Source organism: Eschrichtius robustus, chromosome 1 (genome assembly GCF_028021215.1).
Source record: "Eschrichtius robustus isolate mEscRob2 chromosome 1, mEscRob2.pri, whole genome shotgun sequence".
Lineage (NCBI taxonomy): Eukaryota > Metazoa > Chordata > Mammalia > Artiodactyla > Eschrichtiidae > Eschrichtius > Eschrichtius robustus.
In genome coordinates, this window is record NC_090824.1 from 95,018,479 (window position 1) to 95,043,653 (window position 25,175).

The 25,175-nt window shown below is 42.2% G+C and overlaps 1 protein-coding gene across 1 annotated transcript in view; it reads left to right on the plus strand.

The window, feature by feature from the left end:
• Positions 1 to 7,410: 7,410 nt before the first annotated feature.
• The window catches only part of SEMA6D (semaphorin 6D), a 53,565-nt gene continuing 35,800 nt past the window's right edge, over positions 7,411 to 25,175 (plus strand). The window contains exon 1 of the mRNA XM_068551050.1: positions 7,411 to 7,543. Within this exon, the coding sequence (XP_068407151.1) occupies positions 7,417 to 7,543 (127 nt within the window). The 5' untranslated portion in view covers positions 7,411 to 7,416. The remainder of the gene's footprint in view (positions 7,544 to 25,175) is intronic.

The following is a 25,175-nucleotide window of genomic DNA, read 5'->3' on the forward strand; positions in this document are numbered from 1 at the left end:
CGAAAGTCTGTTATAAAAATGTAATAGGCCTTATTGTTTTTCCTTGCAGACTGTCAACAAGTGATATGTTCTAGGTTCAAAGGCCAGAGAGATCTGGGGACGAGGAGAACATGGGTGCAGACCACTCTGTGGAACCAACCTAAGGTTAGATAAGTTGTAGGTTTCTCCCAAGCCTCCTTCTAGGACACAAATAAAACCCCTGTAACTGGGGCTGGTGGAGCAAGCATTACCTCCTGTCACGTAGTTTGTGCCATTGCTGACTCAGTGACACCATATCCCAGACCCAGATTTAAACACTTGTTAGCCAGATGTATCTCCCATGTGCTACTGGGCCTTGCCACTTATCACAGTTTAATAGGGCATTGGGGATTTTAGACAACTCCTATAATTACAGCGGAATGCTAACAGTGTTTGCTATTGATTTTTATCCCAGAATATCAGCTTCCTCCTGTCACCTGTACACATACTTTCCTGACTCCCTTTCATACTAGCAGTGTAATTTTTTAAATGACTCTAATATATTCAATATTAATAAAATGTCCATAATAGTAAGCATCCTATCTGAGAAAGCAAAAGGAAAGAAAAAATGTATCCTTTGTGTGCCTTTATTTGGAAAGACAGGAATTACCCAGAATCCTAGTCTTTTTTTTTTTTTAACCAATAGGTGGCCCTAGTGGTTTCTGGCAAAGAATTGGCTCTAACATATAGAAGTTCCTGTATTTAGAGCATTCAGTAATAATAATAATAATAATATTCGGCTATTATTATTATTATTATTATTATTATTTTGCCAAAGGTATGATCATATAGCCCTAACCATTAACTGAAATACTTGTAGCTTAACCAGTGAGGTTGATTTTAATATAAATTCACATGCTGCTAAACAGGTCTTTTATCTCTTTATTTACAAGCGATCCAAGGGAGTTACATGGGTAATAGAATGCATATAATGTATAGAGGTTTAAACCATGTTATAAACCCCGTTGAAGAGTTCCTGACACTAGTTTATATGTGACAAGGTTTTTTAATGTTTTTGTTTCCTTTATTATGCAAGACATATTTTTTTGAACTTATGCTCTTTCCATTTTTCAGAGCATTGTGTCCTAGAAAGAAAATTAGGCTTAAGAGCCAAACAGACCTGTATTAGACTCTAGACTCCATCATCTACAAGGGCTAAAAATCCTGACAAGATGGTTAACTTAAGCAAGGATGGGTTTCTTTGTTCCTACATGATGCCTGTCTCCAAGAGCTGTGGTAAGAATTAAGTGATACTATTGTGGCTAGCCAAATATTGGCTGGCCACAGTTTCTTCTCCCTTTGTTGATTTGAATTTTAACATTGGCTCAAGCAAAAAAAATAATATTAGGCAAGGAGATCTATTTTTAAAAACAAAATAAAAATATATTTTTTAAAACAGATAAAATGTTCTAATTCTCTGCCCCTTTTGATTATTTTCATTTTCATTATCTTTCTCCTTGGACATTCTAACATTTAAAAGATATTATTCAGTCCCAATTCTTCAAGGTCAGAGGCTTGGTTACTGTAAATTTGTGGAGAGAAGTCTGTCAGGAACTTACACAGAGTCCCCGCTTCCTTACATCTGCCAGGATATAAGCTGACCTCCCTGTGTCCTAAGTATTCCTTCCCAAAGTATATATAAGTAAAATTAAGTAACTCACCCTTCATCCAAAAAGTTTATTGTGCTTCTGTTTGTTCAAAAGATCTTTGATAAAATGTTGATAGCATTCCTGCCTCTTGTCTGTTTTCAAAAGAGCTAGTATTATTAAAGGTTGTTTGCTGTTCATCTTTTTGATGGGGGAAAAAAAAAAAGCCTGATTCTTTTTATATGGCTTGAGCACTCAGTGTCCTTCCACACAGTGGCACCTGAGGAGTCATTAGCAAAACTAGATAAGTAACTGACTTATTATTTCCGTACATGCACGGTGCATTCCCCTTACTCAGAGTGCACAGCAAAATTATTCATGTTAAGATAGAGCAATCACAATGACTACAAAAGCGCATTTTTACCATTCCAAACATAAGCATAGCTGTGGTGGTGTACTATCATAGTACATGATAATAGAAATGAATTATGTCAGTAAAATCTGAGGTTTAAGCTTTACCATGATAAATATGTTTCATTGAAGTGAAGTGTCTTGACGGAGTCACTTTCACATGCAGACTGCTGAAATAAGGAGACCAGCCATGCCCATGCAGATGCCGAGATTTGGGTCTACATTATTAATGATTTATCATGTCATGGAGAGTTTTGAAAGCACTTTCTATAATGTGCGAACACAAGGAATACTATATGTGCATCCCAAATTAATCACAGAAGCTGTAGCTACCTTTGAAATTTCAATACCGATATCTTTTTATTTTGAAACATGAAATTCTACATTCTAAACTGTATGATTCATTAAAATTCATACAAAATGTTATTTCGTAGCAACTGGATACTAAGTAGTGTATGTAGCTGAATTAATAGACATATATACATAGATGAGGGAAAGAAGGAGATGGAATGGAACAAAAATGTTTTGCAAACCTATTGTGTACCATGTGCTTTCACCCGAAGTCTCACATTTAGTGTGAGGTTGGATTAAATTTGTAATCCAATTCTGCAGGATTCCAAGATTGCTCTGCCTACAGGGCACGTATAATAACATTGGCTAATATTTATTCAGTGCTTGCCACGTTCCAAGTAAGATGCTAAACACTTTACATGCATTATCACATTCAGTCTTCATGAAATCCATTTGAAGTATTGTTATGACTCCTGTTTCACAGATGAGAACACTGATGCACAGTGTAGTTAAATAAATTATCCCAAGAGAGGGGGGGAGTCTGGATTTGAATCCAGGTTGTCAAATGTTTCCAAAGCCTTCACTATTGACTACTGCTATTAACTGTGACCTCACTACTAACCACTATTACAACTAAGTAAGAGGTTAGGGTTCAGCTCCTATGCAGTTACTACCTGTGTGGCCTTAGGCAAGTACCTTAAACCCTCTAAGCTTCAGTTTCCTTTTCTACAAAATGAAGATAATAATAGTACTCAAATCAGAGAATTGTTGTAAGCAGTAATACTTATAAAATGCTTAAAAGAGGTTGGCAGATAGTAAGCGCTATTGCTTTGTTTAATAACTGTAATAGTTAAGGAGTGGTACTCTCCAATGATTGATAAAATTTTATTGACTATTACACACAGATTTTCTATAATTTTCAGATACATTTTATTCTTAAAACTAGATTGGAAATGAAACGTAGAAATAAAATTTTGAACTTTTCCTAAAGTAAACAGAGAAACAAAAAATAGACTGTAAATAAAGTTACTACTTATCACTCCTGGGAGATATGCGATAACGGCAAAAGCATGACCACTAATTATCTAAAGCACTGACCACCTTTAAGTATTCTTTCTAGGTGTGAAAAGAGCCAAAATCTTCCTTATTTCCTGCCTTCCTTCTTCCTTTCTTCATTTATTCATTCTTCACTCATTCAGTGAACATCCTTACACGGATACTATGCTTGCCCTGGGGACACAAATGAATAAATCCCTACTCTGGAGGAGCATACAATCTAGAGACGACTATACTCCCTGATTCAGCACATAGAAGAGTGTGAGAAAGTTGTGGGTTTCAGATCCCAGATCTGTTTAACAAGTATTTATTGAGTGTCTATTAAATGCCAGGCACTGTGCTAGGCACTGGGGCTATCCAGGTAAATAAGACAAGATCCTAGCAGTTAAGAAGCACCCAGTAAGGAAGTCATCCTAAACAGTTATCTTCCCTTCCCTGTGATAAGTTACATAAGTGAACTTGGTAGGAGAGCACAGAAGAGAGGTGCTTAAACCCATCCTGGGGGCTAGTGGGATGAGGGAAATTCTGACACCTAAACGAAATTTTTATTAAAAGTCAAGAAAAGCAGAAATTAAAGTACATGCAGTAATGGAGGAAGAGTACCCCAGGAAGCAGAGACACAAGTGAAGACATGGAGACGTGAAACAGTGTGACCTAGTGGGGAACTGCACTTAGCAGGGCAATGCTAAGTGAGAGCCAAAAGCATACCGTAGGGAGTGGGGAAAGTCCACCAGCTGGAGAAGTAAACAGGGCTAAAAGGTTAAGTGTGTAAAATCAACTGAAAGGACCAAATGCTGGTTCTGGGAACCAGGAAAATGATGAATCTTTAAGAGTAATATTTTGCTCTGACCAAAAGATAAAGGGTACCATTCTTTTGATGTCAGTAGATAGTCTACTTCCCTACCTCTCTTTCCCTATTGGACCAAATGTGGGGATTGGCTCTGAGGTCTAGACTGAAAACATATCTAATCCTTGGCTGGAAATAACCTATCAGCATATTCTTCTGCAACCTAAAGGTTTTTTTATTCCTGAATTTAAGAACTCAATCTCAGGTAAACTGTACTCTCTGGGGTGGCGCTCTGTAAAGCTGGCCATCGCAGAATTTCAGCAAAGAATTCAAGAATCTGGAGAACTGAGCTTGTTTTTCTTCTCTGCTACTGCAGACAGAAGACAGTTCATAAGCTTTCTGCCTCCAGGTGGGTGGCGATAGGATTCCTCGTCAAACCACTGGTCACCCTCTTGCATCTTCATTCAGTGCACAGAGCCCTTTGCCTGCAGCGGGGCTTGCTCCCTTGATGGAGAAAATACGGGATGACTGGACACCAGTAAAACAGGCACAGCTTTCTGGGTCAGAAGTTGGCTGGGAAAGGGCCTGGACTGCCAAGTAACTTGCAATGATGTCAGAGCCCAGCACAACCTGAAAACACCAGCCAGCCAGCCAACAAAAGCCTTAACAACAACAGAAAAATCACAAAGCTGTGTTGCCAAAGCTGTTCTTTCTGCCCCCTACCCCTTACTTCGAATGGGAGGAACAGCGGGAAGAGAGTTTGTATTTTAAAAGACTCCCCTTCTTCCTCCCTCCTTCTTCCTTTTGGTAACAAAATGTTAACTAGTGAGGAAACAGTTCTCTGGGTGAGTCCTGCAGCAGATCCTTGGGGTGTCTTTTTTGAGTTCCTTTTCAAGGCTGTCAGTGGAAGTTTTAGAAATAACTCAGTACAGGGTAGTTTTCCTAAATGTAAACATGTAACTGTGCTGAGGAGAAAGCAGGAACCATTAAGGAAAGGAAAATCCTTTCTCTGCCCCCTTCTCCTCTCATTCACGGTAATTAACCATACTCAAATGAAAATTAAAAGTTTGGCGGAAAAGCTCCCGTCTTTCTTTTTCTTTAAATGAGGGCATCATGGTTCATTCCAGCCATTTAGACCCCTCAGTGATTCATAATTCAACTGGAAATTTTAATAAAACACAGCCTGTTCTTGGATATGAAGTTTGGATTAAAATCCTCTTGTTTTTAAGTATGTGACTTTTTTTCTTTCCTTTGTGACAGTCAGTTTGAAATGATGTCACTTCAAGGACATTTTCATTTCTCCCAGAACATATTACACGACACACTTGCCTGTAAAACCGGCTCATTAGCCTGCAAAATTATACTGTACTGAATGGCTTTCATTCAAAGTAGAAATGGGATTTTTAGTAGGCAATTTCTGTATTTTATAAAGATAAAACAATGTTTGATTGCTTCTTCCTAGCTGTTTTGGTTAGTGGTTGTAAAGAGAAATTGGGGCGGGGAACGACAAAGGTAATATGGGGGCGGGCTTGTAAGGATGTGCTTAAAAAATAAATCTTAGATGAGGAAACTAAGGCCTAACTTTACGGAGCAACTGTGCCTGCAGCTCCTCTGGGCTGCAACGCCTTGTCCTCTAAATGTCTGGAGGAAAGCTCAAAAAAAGTGAGGGAGCGAAAAAAAGAGGGAAAGAGGTAGGAAAGCGAAAAGGCTGCTTCTCAGGCTGCAGCAGCCACCGCGAGCTGCATGACTGAGGCGCTGCGAGTTGCTGGAAGGAGCAGCTCTTGAGAGGTGGCGAGAGGGAGGGCGCGCAGCAGAGCGCCGGGGAGGAGGGACGCGGAGGCCACCGAGGGGTCAGCCGGGCCCCGGCGCCGGGCTGGGGGCCTCCAGGCGGCGCTGGCCGCGGCGCTCGGGAGAGGGCGAGCGCGCCGGGCCGCCCGCGCCTCCTGCCGTCCGCGCCCGGGGGTGGGCCCCGCGCCGCGAGCTGCCGAGTGCGGGGAGGGAACGAGGCTCCGGCTCGCCTGATGGATTGACTTGGAGATGGATCGAATTACACCATTTGCCGTGCCTCGATTTGTTTGGCTCCCGCTCCGTCCCGCTGCTGCTGTCGTTGTCGCTGCCGCTGCTGCAAGGACTCGCCACAGCGGTGGCGAGTTTCAGGATTATATCGAAGAAGCCAAAACCTAGAGACACAGGGATATATCTCTTTTTTTCTAATTTTTTCTTTATTTTTTATTTTCTTTTCTCCCTGAGCGTGACAAGCTTTTTTTTTTTTTTTCCCCCTAAACCAGCCTCTCCCCCATCCCCCCCATGAGGTAAGACAGCCCTATAAAAATTTGCTAATGCTCTAGGCGCCTGGTGGGGATCGGACCCTGATCCTTAGAGCCTGAATTGCTTCTGGTGTATGTGTACGTGTGCGTATGCGTGTGTGTTGGCACTGGAGAGTTGATTTCTTTTCCAAGCTGTTCTCTCCGCCTGCCGTACCAGGGACGCGCAAAGGGCTGGAGAGGTTTGGCGGACGCGTCAAAACTCGCACTGCTGGAGGCTTGCGGGGAGGGGGCCCCTCAACACTGTGCACCCCCATCGGGGAAAAAAAAAGCGGAAGGAGGGAGCCAGCAAAAGTTTCTCGCCAGGCAGCGCCAGCTCCGCCCTCCCCCGCACCTTATCAGGGGGAACCCGGCTGCTTCGGTGCCGGGCACCACGTCCCCAGCCCGCGCGACCGCCGAGCCAAGGCTGAAGGAGCCGGCTGCGGGCTCCGCCGCCCCCTTCCGCCCGCCCCGGAGCCGACTCTGGGACCGCGGGGCCAGGCTAGCCGTGGATGGGCGAGCACCCGCCCGCGCCAGGAGAAGGGGCGCAGCTCAGCCGCCGACGGACGAGCGGCTCACGGCGGACGCCGGCTACCTGTCAGTGCGCCCCCGGGTCGGACGGCCCACCGGTAGCGCCTGTTGGCTAGGGGCGGGGGCTCGGGGGACTCGGCCCTCCCCCAGCCCTCCAGGCTCCAGCACCGGCTTCTGCCCGGAGGGCGGCCACTTCCCAACCCTCCCTCTCCCCCTGCTGGCCAAGCGCGCCGCGGGCGGGCTCCGGGGCCCAGAGCTGCCCGCCTCCCACCCGGCGCCCCGTTTCTCCTCCCGGCCGCTCTCCCCCGCAACTTTCCGTGCTTTGTTCTCCGGCTGGAAATGATTTACGGAAGCGTCTTGGACACGGTCTCCGCCAGGCGGCAAGAGCCCAGCGCTGAGATGTGTTACGTTCTCATCTACCCATCAATTATGGATGGAAACAAATAAGGAAGAGTCAATTTTGCATGAGCCCCTTCTCCGGCGGCGAGAGGCATTCTGCAGCCGGGAGGGAGCCGCCGCTCGCGTCGGCAGCCGCTGGCAGGGGGATGGTGAGGCGGAAGGTAGGGAAACTTTTATCTCCCGTCTTGACAGCAATGATGTTTGTTCCTGGTCTGCAGAAATTGATACCAGCAGCCGCCTTGGGTAATTTGGAAGGGCTTAAAGCTTCCTCTGTCGTGTATAACTCTTGGATTGAAACTAAAGGTCATAAAGGACTTGAAGGTGTGGATGAGAACTGAGTTTGAAAATGTTTTGTTAAATCAGCTCTCGGGACCACTGCTGTCAGGTGATTCTCTAAATCCCGATCTTGTAAAGAGCTAAATGTCATGGAGCTAGACAGGAGTGAAGTAGCGGTGTTATACGAACCCAGAGTAGTACTACTCATTCTGAGGTAACCAGTCAGCAACCCAAGTTCCGGCATCCCCACTCCTCACCACGTTCAGCTGGGAGATTCACACAGAAGGAACAGTAGATCATTATTATAGATATACAGACTTTGCAAACAATAATCGGACCTTATGTCCATAACTGTGGGCCACGGCTTTCCCTTAAAAATAACGGTAGTGTTTCCACTTACTTGGGAGAAGAAATGTGTAGGGCAATTTTCCCAAGAACTTCTGGCTCCTAAGAATTTAAGTCTGCAGTAAAATGTTTTAGTTGCTTTTTAAGGATTGTCCTTCCCTCTACTTGATATTTGGGGCAGTAACGTGGATGCTTTTATTTCAAGGCTGAAGTCCTGGGGAAAGGTTTAACATTTTTTAATCTGGTTTGGTCTCCGTCCCTCAGAATTGGAGAAATAATTGTTTGGAGAAATTTTTCAAGGTTTCTTCCTTGTAGAATTGAGAAATCTTATCCCAGACAGCTCAAGGTGAAGATTTTACTATTCTTTTGGTGGTTTAACAATAGGTTTTGATGCTGGTTTATTCATGTTGTTAAAAAAAAATCCCCTCGCTCTCTTTGATAGCTAACTCAGGAAATTAAGTTGTGTGTCGTCACATTTAATGTAGTGGGTGACAGGCATATTCTGTCAGGCTGGCAAATATTACACAAACATTTACGCTGGCTTAGATGAATAGAAATTGCCAAGTAAGCTCTGAGATTTGGGCCTATATTACCATGAACTTAAACATCTTGAGGTAAATAAACATAGCTGAGTTTTGTTTTTAAAGTCGGTATCCATGCGTTGATTTAGGTCCCTAGACTGTGCTCTCAGAAAGACAAATAAATAACCCTGAGATTTCCAAATGGTGTTGTTTAGCAAACCATTTTCTTCCAGTGGTACATTTGGTGAAATTAACAGCCAGTTACTATTTCTTATTGGATTCTAGTTGTTGCCTGTCCTTGTTTCTGTTAGGGGTGCTACATAGGTAACCTTTTTTGAGGAACATTTCTGTGATGCAGGACAGTGTGCCTGGAATATCGTGGCTTCTCCTTCACCAAACAGCTAGTTAACTTGAATTTGATTTGGATTTGTGGGCATTCTGCCCTCTTTCTCTTTATTTATTTATTTATTTATTTATTTAGGTGCCCTCTAATAGCACCATCTGGTCTTGTTTCCCCTCGTTTGGATGGATTTGAAAGATGGTTGTGACGCAAACCTATTAGTCCTTAGAGTGAGGGTAACTCCCTTAGAAATCCAGTAGACTTAAGTTCACTGGCTGCCTGCTAAACAGGAAGGATCTGTCCAGTAACTGTGCTCTGGGTAAGTAGGCCCCTGAATCCTGTGTGGTGGTTTCTATTGCATGAAAGGCACACAGACAAAGTAAGCAGGAATTGGAGCTTTGTTTCACAAAAATGCCCATAATTGTTAAGGACTTATTGAAACTGGAGAAGTTCTTCACTTCTTGCTGCTCCATCATAATAAGCCTTGGTAATTAGCTTAGTCATTGTTCTTGCATTTGAGTTTCACTAAGAGACAAAGAGTGAAAAATGCATCTGAAACAGGGTCATTTTTCACCCTTCTGATGCATTTTATGCAGAGTTAAGAGCCTGGCTGAATGCCTAACCATTATTGGTGTAACCGTAGGAGGTGGACTCCTTTCTTAGCATATTACAAGATAAAATATTACCTTTTATTTCAGTTAATAGACTTTAAGCCTGCCCATTCTAGATTCATTTCTAGAGGAAGCAAGAAGTGCTTGAGGTATGCCAGCCAGTCAGTATTTATTGAGTCCCTGTCGTTTGCAAGGAGCTATGCTAGCCAATGTTCCAACATCAGGTGAGGCAGACATGTTTCTCTACGTTCAACTTAAGTAAGAAAGAAGAATCCAAAGAAACAGAGAATGGCAAAACTGGATCATTTGGCAAGAAATGTAAATCTGCATCTTTTTTTGAAGCATGTTATTTCATCCTAAAGATTTTAAGGCAAGATTATCCATACGACATATTTATAGGGGGCCAATCTTCCTGCCTTTAACACTAATAGTGCAATGTACTATTAGTGTAATTCACGTGTTGAAACTGTCATTGGAGCAGGAGATCTCGCTTTCAATGGCTCATGTGAATGGAGACTTAGAGTTAAAATCTACCAAAGCCAGTGTCTTAGGTTGCAGCTTATTTTGTGAACAGCTGCCAACTTCCAGTTGTGGGGGGAAAAAGTGTGTTTTGATCTATTCCCATGACATGTAGAGAGAATGAAAATCATGTAACTATTTTAAGCATATCATAACCCTTTTCAGTGAAGGTGGCTATTGTTGGGCTAACTTTTCCTCCTCAGACCCTGACAAGTGTCAGTGCAGCTGATAAGTGAAGCTGCTTCCACTCTTCCCAGTAGGATAACTAGGAAACATTCTTACTTTGAAAAGCAACCGTTTATGTAACCAAGAGTGATCAAATCAGTGGTCCGCTAGATACCACAAGAGGTATACTTTTCTCAAACTTTTCTTTTCTAATAAGCTTTTGTTAACTCACCCAGATTAGCATTTTAACAACCCTGAAGTGAACTTCTGCCATTCTCTCTACTTGGACACAGTATGTAGATCATCCATCATTCTGTCCTTGGCTACAACAGGCTGCTGGCTCTATCACCATTTGGAGCTACACAGAATCCATCCGACTGTGAACAACACAGCTGGCTACAGCAATTTTTTCTTCCACACCACTGGCAACATTGTCTGGCTGTGGTAACTAAAGTTAACACCCAGAACAGGAGGTTTCCAGTGTTTGCCAACCTGTGCTGGGCCCCTCACCCACTTCTGGGGGCACACCTGCAGAAAGGCCCTGCTGGCTTGCAGTGGCATGTTCCACTTAAGAGCGGACTTGCCTCAACCTTACGTGACCCACAGGAAAGCCTCTTTAGACTTGATACGATTAAACCACCAGAATTACAGAATTAGAAGGAGTCATTCACACACCACTCATCCTAGACCTTCAGAACTCAGTCTATTTTGAAAGGGGGAAGAAAAGAACGAAATAGCTTTTAGCCTGTGATCCCAAATGACTGAAAGCAGAAAAAGACCCCTGTCTAGTTCTTTGGAGAGCTGAAGGTATCATTGCTTCATCTCTTTTCACAAAGAACGTGTGATGTACCTAAATCTGGGACCCATGAGTAACGGAACCCAATGCTTTCTATCACATTTTTTGGTTTGTTTTCTTCTTTTTACTCTATAAGATATCTGTTACAGTAGTCATTGCTTGTTAAAGCAAGAATGGCATGAATTAGGTGGACATGTTTATTAGGTTATGTTGCCAAGCTTTAAAAAAAAAAAACAAAAGACTTTTATAATTAGAAGTACTGCTTTTGGAGTTTGATGTGGGAAGGGGAGACTGCCTCATATTTTGGTGGGAGATAGTCTTCTCACCTCTTTTCCTAATGTTTACTAATGAAATCAGCCACAAAACAGCTGAGATGCTGTGACGCTCCTGCGGATGATGATGATGGAAGAGGAAGAAGAGAAAGCAGCAACCACAACAACTACCCTTATTGTTAGTCTGCTTGCTAATTTCTAGGCACACACTAAGATCTTTATCTTAATTACATCATGTAACAAACAACTGGGGTGGGTGAGGCAGATTCTGTTATTATCACTGCTTTATCAAAAGAAGAACTCAAGCACCTGAGAAGTCAAGTCACTTTCCTGAGGTCTTAGAGCAGGGAAGTGGTGGAGTCAGGATTTGAACTCAGGTCTCCCTGACATCTCAGCCCACCATGTCATCACTGCACTGAATTGTTTCCAGGAACATAGATCACCTTGCAATCTTCTGACTCCCTGATATTTCTGACATTGCTTTTTCAATAAAAGAGTCATACTTTGAGGGAAATCTTTGTATTGAACGAAATGATATGTACAGAATCGGTATGCTCTTAAGTTTTAACATTTCTCTAAACTAGATCATATTGGCGTACTCTTCTTTCATTTTTATTCCTGTTGGCCAGATAATTAATGACACACTCTTCTTTTCAAGTGTCCTAGAACAGCATCTTTTCCCACCATTTTTCTCCATGTTAGGCTTTCCTGCCCAAGATTGCATGGCATAGGACAAATGGCAGTATTCATCACTCGCCACCAAAAAAGTGCTTCTGCGTCAGGGTGCGATGGACATTCATCTCCCTGATCTTGGCAGGTGAAGATCGGTTATGTATCTCTGTCCCATTTCGCAGGAGTATTTATGGGCCCCATCAGCAAAGACAATGAGGGCTGCAGCTGTTCAAGCATTAGTGGCACGAGGATGGAAACTGTCTTACTGAAGTTTGACTATGTATTATACTGTAATATACGTTTTTCTTACTTATGGTTGAAGAGAGAATCCTTTCACCTCTGTGAGTAATCAGATACGTAGTTGAGAAATTGTCACCCATGCATCCGCATTTTTTGTTGTTCTTTTTTTTTTAAATTTTTGGCTGTGTTGGGTCTTCGTTTCTGTGCGAGGGCTTTTTCTGGTTGCGGTGAGCGCAGGCCACCCTCCATCGCGGTGCGCGGACCTCTCACTGTCGCGGCCTCTCCCGTTGCAGAGCACAGGCTCCAGATGCGCGGGCTCAGTAGTTGTGGCTCATGGGCCCAGTTGCTCCGCGGCATGTGGGATCTTCCCAGACCAGGGCTCGAACCCGTGTCCCCTGCATTGGCAGGCAGATTCTCAACCACTGCGCCACCAGGGAAGCCCTGTTGTTCTTTTTTATTCAGGATTCCTATGGGAGGGAAAAAAAACAAATACACATTACCACTACATATAATGCTGAAATTTAAGGTTTTCAACATACATTTTTGGAAAAGAAATATGGGTTTTAAAAAGTCCAATATGTTGGTACATGTATAATAAGGCCTCAGGAAGATCTGCAATTACTTAGCCTATTATTGGAGTCTATATTTAAAAATAAAGTCAGGAGTTTCTACTCAGCTGAGGAACTGGCACATATGAACGAGAGCAGATGAAGCTCTTTGAGAAAATAACACTTCCATTCCCAGGAGCCGGCTGTCAGCAGACCAGGGACTCAGACTCCCCCAGCGCCTACGTTGGCCTAGGCCTCTCTCGTCATTAGAAGGGTCTCTGGAAACTTTTTGGTCTGCAGAGTTGTCTACGTTTAGCAGTAAGTCCCCAAACCTCCTGTGGGTAATTGGTGGATGAAGTAAATATATTTTTAAAAGCTATAAAAGAAGAAGGAAGACAGGCAGCAAAAGGGGGGATACAGAATGTTGCAGTTGCTTCTGTTTTTGTCCTGCTGGGGTAACCATTTGTTCATTCAGCTAACTTTTACCAAGTGTTGGCTCTGTGCAGGGAGGTGCCAGGGTGGGGAAACGGTTCAAAGAGGAACTGACATGGATCCAGAGCTCAAGGCTCTTACTAAGTGGTGTAGAAAAAACAAGGTACCCACATAGCCAAAATAAAATGGCGAGTGTCTTAAGTGCCAGAAAACACACATGGACCTATGGTAATTGAGAGGAGTGAGAAGTTATTTCTGGCTAGGGTGGTCAGGGAAGGCTTTGTGGAGCCGCTGATATTCGAGCTGGTCCTTGACCTAGGTAGGATTTGGACAGGTGGACAGCAAGGGGCAGTAGTGGAGGTGGTGAAAGGGAGGGCATTCCAAGCATAGAGAACAGCTTAGGCAAAGGCCCTGGGATGCGGGTAGGGGTCTAGGTCACTTGTCCACGTTTGGGTCCTGACCTAGACTCGCGTTTCAGGTGTGAAGAAGCAGTTTGCCGTGCAATCTACAAATATTTATTGAGTGTCTCTGGTCTACTGTACTTAGCCGATCAGAAGATGGCCCGGCGGCTTAAGCCGTCAGAATGAATGGGATCAATCTTGTGATGATTCAGGAGTTTGCTCCGTGATCAGAGCTAAAACCCCACATCGACTGCCAACTGGTTCAGTGTTACACGGGAATATTGCAAGGGATCGTGTGATTTGCCTCGAATTACCCAGCAAGCTGGCTCCCCCCACAGAGGGGTTTAGCAGAATCAAGCTAGAAGGTTGCTGCTTCATGGGCTTTATTTTTTGCTTTAACTTGAAGAGACTCTAGACAGAGACTCTATAGCAAAGAATAAGCTGCATACATAGATGTGGGTTTGGGGAGGATGTGGAGATAGGAAGCGGAAGAGAGAGTAGAAACTTGTTGAAACCACCAGAGAGGCATGAGTTGGACTCTAGGTGCTCGGTAGAGGAGCCCGCAGGCCCCATGAGGTTAGACTGCCTGTTCACGGCTGTAACTTAGCGGAGCGCGTGACACATAGTAGACGTGGTGCAGATATTTTAGTAAACGTGTTCACTGAGTTTAACTTTTCATCCGATTGTAGTTATAACCTATCATGCCTGGTAAAGTTCGCAAGCAGTGGGGTTAGAGCTATGGCAGCCTTTTCCTAATAGAACGAGCGAAAAAGTGGCAGTAAACAACTTGGAGTTACTAATACTTCCTTTTAGAAAACCCCATCCTTGAGAGGCCCTGGGGATCCAGCATCCCTTTTTGGGTCTGAGTTTTCAGGATAAACTCACCCCCCATCAATGCCTCTCCACGACCCTACCTTCCCAACTCCCACACCTTCACCTTTCTCCCCTACCCCCCCACGCCCCCCCCCCCCCCATTCCCAGCCGTACTCCAAGCGAGGCTGTTTGGGTATGAGGGTTTCCAGGCCATCATTAACCCCTTGAGTTAACGTAAATTGTAATCAATCCACGATTAAATTTAATAGTGGAGGTGATAAGCTTCCTGGGAGGAAAGACCGGAAATTCTCTGTAGTATAAGCACGTGAATACATAACAAAGGAAAAATAAAATGAAAACAATCACACTGGGGAATGGTTAAGCCAATTGCTTTGCCAAGAATTGCTCCAGTGGTTCAATTTTCCCTGGTATGTTTAAGTCTTTTACAAGTTAATGGTTACATGACAGACAGTCTGAGAGAAGACTCTTAAGTCTGAGGAAACACTGCCAATGAAAGATCAATGAGAAATTATAAAATAGGTCAATGGGGAAAAAGGGTTAAGCATATACAAATTCAATATTAGGGACTTTTCAGGAATATTCCAGTGACGTAAAGCAGAGAACCTGCTGGATCTAGGAATTAGTCTGGCTCCTACCCAGTTACTTTTTGAAGTGACGGGCGTGCTGCGTCCCTGCATAGAGCACAGTTGCTTTCCAGACAAAACCTAAAATAAACTGGCCTGGCTCAGCTCGACTAATAATAACAGCTAGCCCTCACCGTGTGCTTACCAGGTGCCGTGGCACTGTGCCTAGCACTTTAAATATGTTACCTAATTTAATCCTCATGCTACCCTTGAGAGTGTGGGACTGATAGCTCCCTCAGAGTTAGCATTTATTAAGTGCTGACCATGTGCCTTATACTCTTTTAAGTGGATATATTAAATCATCTGATCAGAATTCTTTGAGGTGGGTACTATTATTAATAATATCCTCAGTTTACACAGGGGAAAAACTGAGGGATGGGAGATTAAGTAATTTTCCCAGGGTCAAACAGCTAATGAGTGGTGGAACCAGGGGACTCGGGTCCATGGGAAGCAACTTAGTAGGGTGGTTAAGGACATGAACTCGAGCCAGCCTGTTGGGGCGTGCGTCCTGGCTGTGTGATCGATTGGCTGTGTGATCTTGAGCAAATTACTTAACCTCTCTGAGCCTCGGTTTCATGACATAAAAGGTGGATGATGATGGTAGTACCCACCTGGTAGGTGTTGTGAGACCTAAATGAATTAAGATTTGAACAGCACTTAGAATGGTACTTGGCTAGCAGTGAGTGCTATATTTATCTCAGTGTCTGTTAAGTAAAAGTAAATGCAGTCTGGCTCCAAGGCCCGTGCTTTTAGCCCTTATACTATGCAGTCTTTTCACATGTGATTTTATCGTATCTCCTTGACTGATATATAGACCTTGAAGCCAGTTTTACAACCAGCTCTTCTCTACCACCACCCACTACACTTGCCACAGATTCAGCCAGACTGGAAAGGGGAATTTGGCAGGAGAGCTCCAGGGGCCTAGAGAGTCACCTCAGACCTTGACGCCTAGCTGCCTAGCCCTGACCCAGATATCAGCCATTTCAGATTCATGATGTCAGAAATCTGGCTTCCTCTGTTGGTTGGGCTGAAGGACAATGTGTTCTATGCTGGTTGCTCCCTAGTCTGATTAAAACCTGAATAACACCATGGAAGTTCAGGCCCTCTCCTAACAATTCCTGTCATCACCCACATCTTTGATCTCTACCAGTGGTCCTCAAACTTTAAAATTTATCAGAATCACATTGGACTAAAATGCAGATTCCCAGGGCCCCAGCACCAATGGGTCTGTGTTGCTGGGTCTGGAATGGGGCCCCGGAGTCAGCATTTTCAACAAACTCCTCAAGTGACTCATATGCTGTGGTCCCTTGACCACAATTTGAGAAACAATCCTCTGGTGTAGCCAGAGTTTCTCAAACATCAGTGCCCCTGCAAATTGCCCGGCATCTTGCTAAAATTCAGATTCCCATCAAAGCCAGGTGCTAGACTTCAAGGCTAGTGTTGGCAGGCCACTAGGTAGTAGATCTCAAACCTCTTGCCTACAGCACAGGGTGAATGGTTATGAGCCAAAGGCATCCTGGCCAGCTCATGAAGGAGTAAGAAAGTAATAAAATCTGCTCAAAGCTGCCACTTTTTTTTTCTAGTTTGCAAAAGATCTTCACAGTGAGCAGAAATTAAGAAAGAAAAAGGACGCTCACTTATTTCTGCTGACTGGTCTATATCATTTCATAAATGGAGTCCTGGGCCAGTATTCATAGCAACAGTTTTTGATTTAATGATAAACCGAGATAAGGGTAATCAAACTTCATGCTTCAGGGCATCAGGTGATTGCCTGCTGCAGTCAGGATGGAATCTTTTCCCTTGTGCTTTGCACAACTGACTAGATGCATTACAGAGAGGCCCCGGGCTACGCTTGCAGGAGCTGGGGCAGGAGGCCCTGGCAAAAAACGCCGCTCAATGAGATCACATGGGAGATGGTCTTGTGTGGGATGAACAACCCCATCATCTGGCCTTATCATTTTTGTTTTATGTTAGGATTCTACAAACCCTGGGTGTATATTTCTATAAACCACATGATGAAATTGGTAGCCTACTGTATCTGGAATCAGATGACCTAGACTTCAACTTTGGCCAGTAGTGGGCTCTCTGAGTGACCTAAGGAAAGCACTGTCTCCTCGGAAGCGCTGTCTCCTCATCTGTGGACTCACAATTATAACGAGCATCAAATAAGACGTTGTTGATAAAAGGGCTTTGTAAAAACCAGATAAGTGCCGCTCAAATGTAAGGGATTATTATGATACAATGAATTATACTTTATGGAACCACCATTTATTACAATCACAATATATAAATCTCCTCTCTATATAATGATATCATGCATAATGACAGTGAACATTTATTGAGTTCTTCATCTCTGCCAAGCACTAAAGAGTTTTATTTACATTCTCTTATTTAATCCTCATGTCAGCCCTTTGGGGCACATCCTTTTTTTATTCCCATTTTGTAGATGAGGGCACAGATACTCAAGGAGCATAAGTGAGTTTCCTTTTGCTGTTGTAACAAATTACTACAAACTGAGATGTCTAAACAACACAGATTTATTACCTGACAATTCCGGAGGTCACAGATACTCAAGGAGCATAAGTGAGTTTCCTTTTGCTATTGTAACAAATTAGTACAAACTTAGATGTCTAAACAACACAGATTTATTACGTGACAATTCCGGAGGTTTGAAGTCCCAAATGTGTTTCACTAGGCTAAAGTCAAGGTGTCAGCAGGGCTGTATTCCTTCTGGTGGCTCAACGGGAGAATTCATTTCCTTCCCTCTTCCAGATTCTAGAGGCCACCTGCATTTCTTTGCTTGTGGCCCCTTTCTCCAAATTCCAAGCCAGCCATCATATAACTCCATCTTCTGCTTCCATAGACACATCTCCTTCTTGGATTCTTCTGCCTTCCTCTTCCATCTTTTAAGGACCCTTGTGATTACATGGAGTCCACCCAGGTAATCCAGGAAAATCCCCCTATTTTAAGATCTCTTATTTAATCACATACGTAGCGTCCCTCTTTCTGTATATAATAGCGTATTCAGAGGTTCTAGGGATAGGGCATGGACATCTTTGGGGATGGATGGGGACATTATTCTGTCTACCACAGTTAAGTATCTGCTAGGAGCACACAATGGCAGCGTCAGAATTCATGGCCAAGCCTGTCTGACTTCAAAGCCCATGATCTCAACCACTCACTGTAAAATCTCCTCAATTCAGTCAGTGAAAGAAACAATAAAATCACAGAACATAAGTAGTGAGGAGGGCCATGTTACTTTTAGAATAATCAATTGGGGTCTTTTTAATATCATTTTAGCAGTAACAACAGAGAAATTAACCTTACTGATCTCCATGTCCAACTTTGTACTAAGCATTCTATATATATAGTCATTCACTTTTTTCTTGTGAGGTTGAATATTATTTACCTGGTAACTGAATTGACAGGGTCCCTGAATCCAGTTGTCTTTCATGGGGTGACTAAATAAAGAGCATTTGGGGGACCAGGGGACCATTTTGGAGGACTATACAAAGGTGTTTTAATGGAGCTACTGGTCCAGCAAAGGATGATTGACAAAAGGTGATGGATATAACCAGACCATCCTTTGCTGTCTCTGGCAGTGTCTCTTGGCCAATTGGATGTGGTTCCTCAGGTAGCACCTACCCCAGCCCATCCACTGATAGCCAAGACCGTCTCCAACTTATGAGGCTTGATGTCCTCAGAGGTCAATCAGAAAATCGGGAGCCTGTGTTTTGCTAAGAATTGTAGAAAGTTATCAGAGATCTCTTTCCCACTCTCTTACTTTTCTTCTCTCTCTCTCTTTCTTCTCTTTGCCACACACTTTGCTGATTTCTGAGGCTTAACGTAGTTTTAAAGTTCAAAACGTGCACCCATCACTGAAAAGGTGCGAGAGGACAGAGCTGGAGTCTGGAAACCTGGCCTGGCTCCTCTGTTAGCCCACCAGATAGCTCTGGACAAGGCCCTGGCCTTGCTGGCCCTAGCGCTCTCATTAGAACAAAGTGAGGTCGAGATGGGCATCAGAGACAGTCTAAATGATTTCCAAGTTTCTTTCTAGTAGTAGGATTCCTTAACGTTATATTTATCTTCATATTTTAATCGCCTCATAGTAGCAAATCTAATGGTGATTTAAAAAAATATCAATCCACTTCGTGAATGTGCATATAGCTATCTGTACAAAGAGACAGACACGCAGGTAGTCCAACTTCTCCAATTTATTATTGCCATTTACATTTTACAACACTTTGCCCTTTTCTTTCGAGATCACTTAAACTTCATTGCTGCTAATATAGTTTTTAGACTCCATTTTCAGAAATACATAGATAATATTTTCAGTTAGCAGTAATTGCACCTCATTCAACTCTCAGGGGTTGATACGCTACCATTGCACAATTTCCCTGTAATTTTCAGTTACTTCCCTGAAGAGCCACTCCCCATGGAATGTGTAGGACAGACAGGGCAAATGAGTTTCAAAGTAGAGAGCCAAACCTGATTGGTAGTAGCTGTTGCATCTTGTGTTGTAGAAACTTATGGGGCTACATCTAAGGTCAAGGAGAAAAAGGATGCCTTGACTGATTTGCAAAGTCTTCTGTGAAAAAGGGAGAGGGCATGGTAGCCTCTATACAACAAATTCACCATCTTTGATTCAGTATTTTCTTTGGAGACACATATCCCTCTTAAAGCACTCACACTCATTAATGATCTGTATACAGATTGATGAGTAATTTAATGCAGATGTCATCTGGCACAATGTCTCAGAACCGAGCTTGAAAATAAGTAACTCCTAATGGATAAGGAAACTTGGTAATGATTCCTTTTGCCAGTTCTTACCATTTGCTTTATTTTGTTGCTATTCCCTCAATTATGAGGCAATATTTTTAACATATTTAACTATTTTATCAGAGACTCAAAAATGTGATGAATGATTGTGCTACTACAGATAACACCTTCACCGTAGATGTATAAATGTGGACATATATAAAAATAGAACAGCACCACACATACACACAAACACATACAGAGGTTTTAAATAACTTTTCAAAGTCAGACAGACATAGGTTGGAATCCTGCCCCCTATCTGCTAACTAGATGTGAGAAGTTGGGCATATCACTAGCTTCTCCAAGTCTTAGTTTACTTTTCTGTTAAATGGAGAAAATGTCCCTTAAGAGATGGGAAATAAATTAAAGCTAATGCATGGAAATTGGCCAGCTAGGTCCTAGAACACAATAGGTGCTCAGTCATGTTGGTTTTGGCTACAAATAACAGAAAACCCAACTCAAAATTGCTGAACAATGAGGAAATATAACATTAAGTCAATAATAATAAGTCCTGAGATGGGGTGGCTCCAGGGTTGATTAATTCTTTGGCTTAACAATATCATCAAAGACTCAGGTGCTGTCTATATTCTCTGCCATTCTCATCCTGTCAACCTCCCCTTGGCTAGCTCTTTTCATGTTCCCAGTAAAACTGGCACATTCCAGGCGAGAATCCAGCAGATCAAGAGACCAAGAGTCCCTAAGAAACCTTTCCTAGTACAGACTCTCCCATTGATAGAATCATGACACCTGCTCACACCTGTAACCTAAAGCAGCCTTGGGCAGGAGAATGGGACCACCACAATCGACTTACATGGAGGAGACGACTGGCTTACCAGTGGGTGCATGAACAAAATACAAACTATTTGTATTTATACATTGTTATATATGCATATTATGTACACACAGTGTACATGACATAAACATATTCATGAGTGCTTTCAAGCTATAAAACTTTAGTGTTTGGCCAGAAATATTTTTCTGCCATTATTTGAAAATTTTATGTCCCTAGAACAGCATTTTCATTTAATTAGGCAGTTAAAAAATATAAAAGATATGACATTGGAGGACAGTGCTACAAAAGAAGTGGACAGAATATATCAAATGAATTTGCTCCCATATTTTTTTCTTTTTCCCCCCCTGTGACTTGTTTTAAATGAGAAGTAAGATACCCCTGCCAGATTAACACTTTGAAACATCATAATAAATACAAGCCATAATTATGAAGCCACTTTTATCTCTTGAGAGGTAGAGACAGAAACACTCTTCTTCTCTTCAACTCTGAGATAAATGTGAATTTATAATCCTGAAAGTTACCCACATTTTTTGTCTTTCTTGTCCCTTAATGAAATATACTGCAGACTACCTGAGTGGAAATCTTAGCCTGGCTAAGTCTTCCTTCACTCTGTACTGTTCAACCTCTTTTCCTGATACAGGAATGCAGTAAATCAGATCCTAAGGCCCCGGAAAATCTGGATGAGAAGGTTCCTCCTTTACCTGTCTTTGTACGACTTTGCAATAAGCTATAAAATTAACCACCTAGATTTTCAGTATCAGAAATTTCTGCTTTCAGTGTTTTATGGCTGCATTTTTGTTCACGAAAGGGAAACTTCACTCAGTCCTTATCAGATAAAAGTCTCATTCCTTAAAGGAAGCAGTAGCCCTTGCTCTGCTGTTCTGTGTATACCCAACCTTCCGAAGAACTATTAGTCTCCGGGAGTCCAAATGGTCCTAAGGTCAAATTCTGATTCTGATTCTGCCATTCAACCTCTTGGAGCCTTGTTTTCCTCACTGGAAAATCAGGATAATATATCTACTTCATAGAGATGTTGTGGTGAGGTCTTTCTTCAGGAGGAAATATATGCAAAGCAATGAGCATGGTATCTAACATAATAAAAAACTCCATAAATTATAGTTTTGTTATTACTACTGTTTTCAAATCAGGGATGCTTGGCAATATGAAATACTCATATCTGAAGTATTTTGTGGATTTTGCACATGGATAGGTTCCATAAAATATATCTGGATGGCTACTTCTAAACACACAAAGAGACAGAAAAAAAAAAAAAAAGCAAGACCAATTCTGCTAAGAAGTGGCATTTCTTGAGCACATAAAAGCATGCTAATGCTACCACATGTACACCTTGCTGCTCACATTTTGGACATGGTTCTGGCAACTTATTTACGTTGGGGCTGGGAAATTTTATTATGTTGTGAAGTATTTTCAGAGTATGAATTGCATCACTTAAATAATGGACCAAGTTACTCACAGTGACTTACTGTATCAACTCAACCTGACCCTGGGTCTGAGTTGTAATTTTCTAGGCTCATTCCCTCACTCATTCATATACACATTCATTCACTTATCCACACAATAGATAATTTTTGAACATATTCAGTGTTCAAAGAGCTTTTCTTCCCCTTGGCCTTCAAAGAGTCAAAGTTTAGTAAATAATGAAATAACTGCATCCAGGATCAGTTTCATGGGTGTGTTACCTGTGCGGTCACACTGGGCCCCATGCCTAGAATGTGCTGCTTTAGCCATCTTGAAATTCTTAATAATTTTTGAATAAGAAGCCCCACGTTTTCATTTTGCACTGGCCCCTGTGAATCAGGTAGCCTGGCCTGATTGCTCCTTTTCACCAATGCTGTTTATTCTGTAGGATCTGAGTTGACAGGGTCTGAGTTCCCACTGCCTCGCACTCTCAGGCAAGCTTCCTAAGTTCCCTGGGCCTTGGTTCTCTCAGTTGTAAACTGAGGCAGAATAGACATGGTCTCCAGGGTCACTGCTGGTAATCTGCACACTTCAGGAGAGTAAGGCACGAGTGTCAAATGATGTCCGCCCTGGGTTTGGATTGTAACGGGGGTGACCACACTCTCAAAATTCAAAATTAGGATATGGGGATTATGGGACCAAAAGAAAAAGAAGTTGCAGTCAGGACTCTTTTTGAGAAGTTGAGCTGTGTAGCTGAAACTTTTGATCTCTAGACTAGGCCTACATGCTGTTTAGTGATTCTACAACATAAAATCGAATTGACTGAACACTGGCATTATTCTGCTCATTTCATTTGGATTGTCCTTTCCTCTCTATAGATTTTATGCTAATATCCCAGAGGAGATGTAACTCACTCCAGTATTTTTGCCACACTTAGAAAAAAATCTATATCCAAGACTTTAAAACTCTCATATACAAATACTGGCATCCTTAAGAGTTCTCTAATTTACAGTCCTCATTTTGTATGTTACAAGGTGATAATCAAACTATTTAGGCAGCCCACTGGCGTGGGCAACTGGCTAATTAAAACAGACCCCACAGTGTGGTGCCAGGGGGAATGCTGGCTCTGGGCATATACTGTGTGGGCTTAAACTTCAGTTTTAACTTGTAGAGAAGACACCACTGTACTCATGGTGGTCCAAATATCTAGTTCTCTGGAGACCCAGTCTCTCCAAGGTGCAAGAAAGAGGTACCACCAATGAATCTGCAGTCACCCTGTGTGAGAACCAAGATCTTTTCTGATTCAGTCATTATGACACTTCAGAGCACTGTTGCAAATTCTGTATTAAAACTTGTAGCTGTTTAATGGCAAGCATAGACTTCAGGTATACTCATGCTTTTTATCAAGTTGAGGTCACCAGCAAACTGAAATAAATAAAGACATATCAAAGAAAAACAACTTTAAGTTAATTGAGATGTAGCAGTCATCATTTTTAGATAGACCTTCAGTTCTGCCTGGAGCTGCCTTCCACTTGAGCAAATTTTAGATCACAAGACAATTTGATGCTCAAAGTGTCTCTAATCACCCACCTAAACATTTGCATCATTAAGTGGACCTTCTTCAACTTTGCACTCATGTTGGTGGCCTGTTTGAGCAGATATGGGAAGCCGTCCTGTAATGTTAAAAGCCCACAAACAACTCCAGTGTAAGTCACAGTACCAGGGGCCAATTAAAATCAAAGCCTTGGTGCTTGGTGCTACAGATTTCATCGCTTAAATATTAAGCAATTTTTACTCTGACATTGATCAAGAGGTGTTAATGTAGATTCTTTTAAACAACTCAGTTTAGGGGGTGTGTGTGAGAGAGAGAGAATGGTTATTTTTTCTACTTTCAAGAGCTGGAAGTATCATGTCTTTGGGCCTCCTAAAAGTTACTCAGTTTAGGGGTTGTTTATTCACTTATTTTCATTTAATTTAACCTCATTTAATTCTAGTTTATCTTGGTAGAGAACATCTTGATTTCTTCCTGTTTTATTGTGTGCAATAAGATGATTAGCTTAGGAGCCTTGGAACCAAATGCGAGTTTATATTTTAGCTCCCAAGATATTTCTTCAGCCCCTAATGGTTGGCTGACTGATGTGTTTACATTTGTATTAGCATTGAGTGGGCTGATTCAAAAAGGGCCACAGAAAGAGCTGAAGTCTGACTTCTTGTTACTCTAACACCTAGAGGCAGAATTACAGAATTATCTTTATCTGCTCTGGTATTTATTTTATGACTAAGAAAAATGGCTCAAAGTGACCAAATTCTGAAATGGATTCAGTGTTCCAGCAGCCATTTATCTTTAAGGTAAAATGTAAACAGTTCTGCTTAGAAATTAGTTTAGGAAAACATGTACTTAATGTTGTGCTACACATACAAATAAAAGTATACTTAATGCTTAGAATGTCACTTACATGGCGGGTAGTGAAGTAGGGTGATGACTCCAGCAAAAAGGCTGGCAATGAAAGCGTCCTTACTTCTTCCCACTCCGCTCACCGGCTTTAAGAGGAAGTTTGGAATTTGAGTGAGCCAGGTCTTTCTTCTCCATTTTCCTGTGCATGTTTTTAGACTAGAGAAAGGAGACCTTGATGCCAATATTTAAACAACTGGGGTAAAAATGGTTTTGGCTTTAAATATCCAAGGACACAATTGCAATCAGTTCTCCTTTTGCTTTTGCACTTGACCACTGAGAAGTCTAAGCCAGGTTTTCTTTCTCCTGTGTGACTAGAATTCTTAATGCAAAAGGCAGTCACCATACTACTAGCACCAGGAGTACAGCAGCCATTTTGAATTGGCATGGATCTTTGTGAAAATCAGATTAAAGTTCACTTTAAAAATAGAAACTGTTGTTGCCGGTTTTATTTTAGCACTTTATATTTTGGAGCCCTAGGAAGGAAAAAGTAGGAGGTTAGAAGGGGAGAAGAGCAAAGCCAAAATTATGACATGCTAATTTAACTGAAATCTCTGAATTACTTCCATTTTCTTTTACTGAACACCCAGAGTATAAATATGATATTTAAAATTACAGAGGACTTATTCTGTAGGAAGTTACCATCTAAAATAATATTCCAAGAGACATATTCCGTAGGATCCAAGTATTAGTTCTTGGCTTTGGTCAACAGAAGG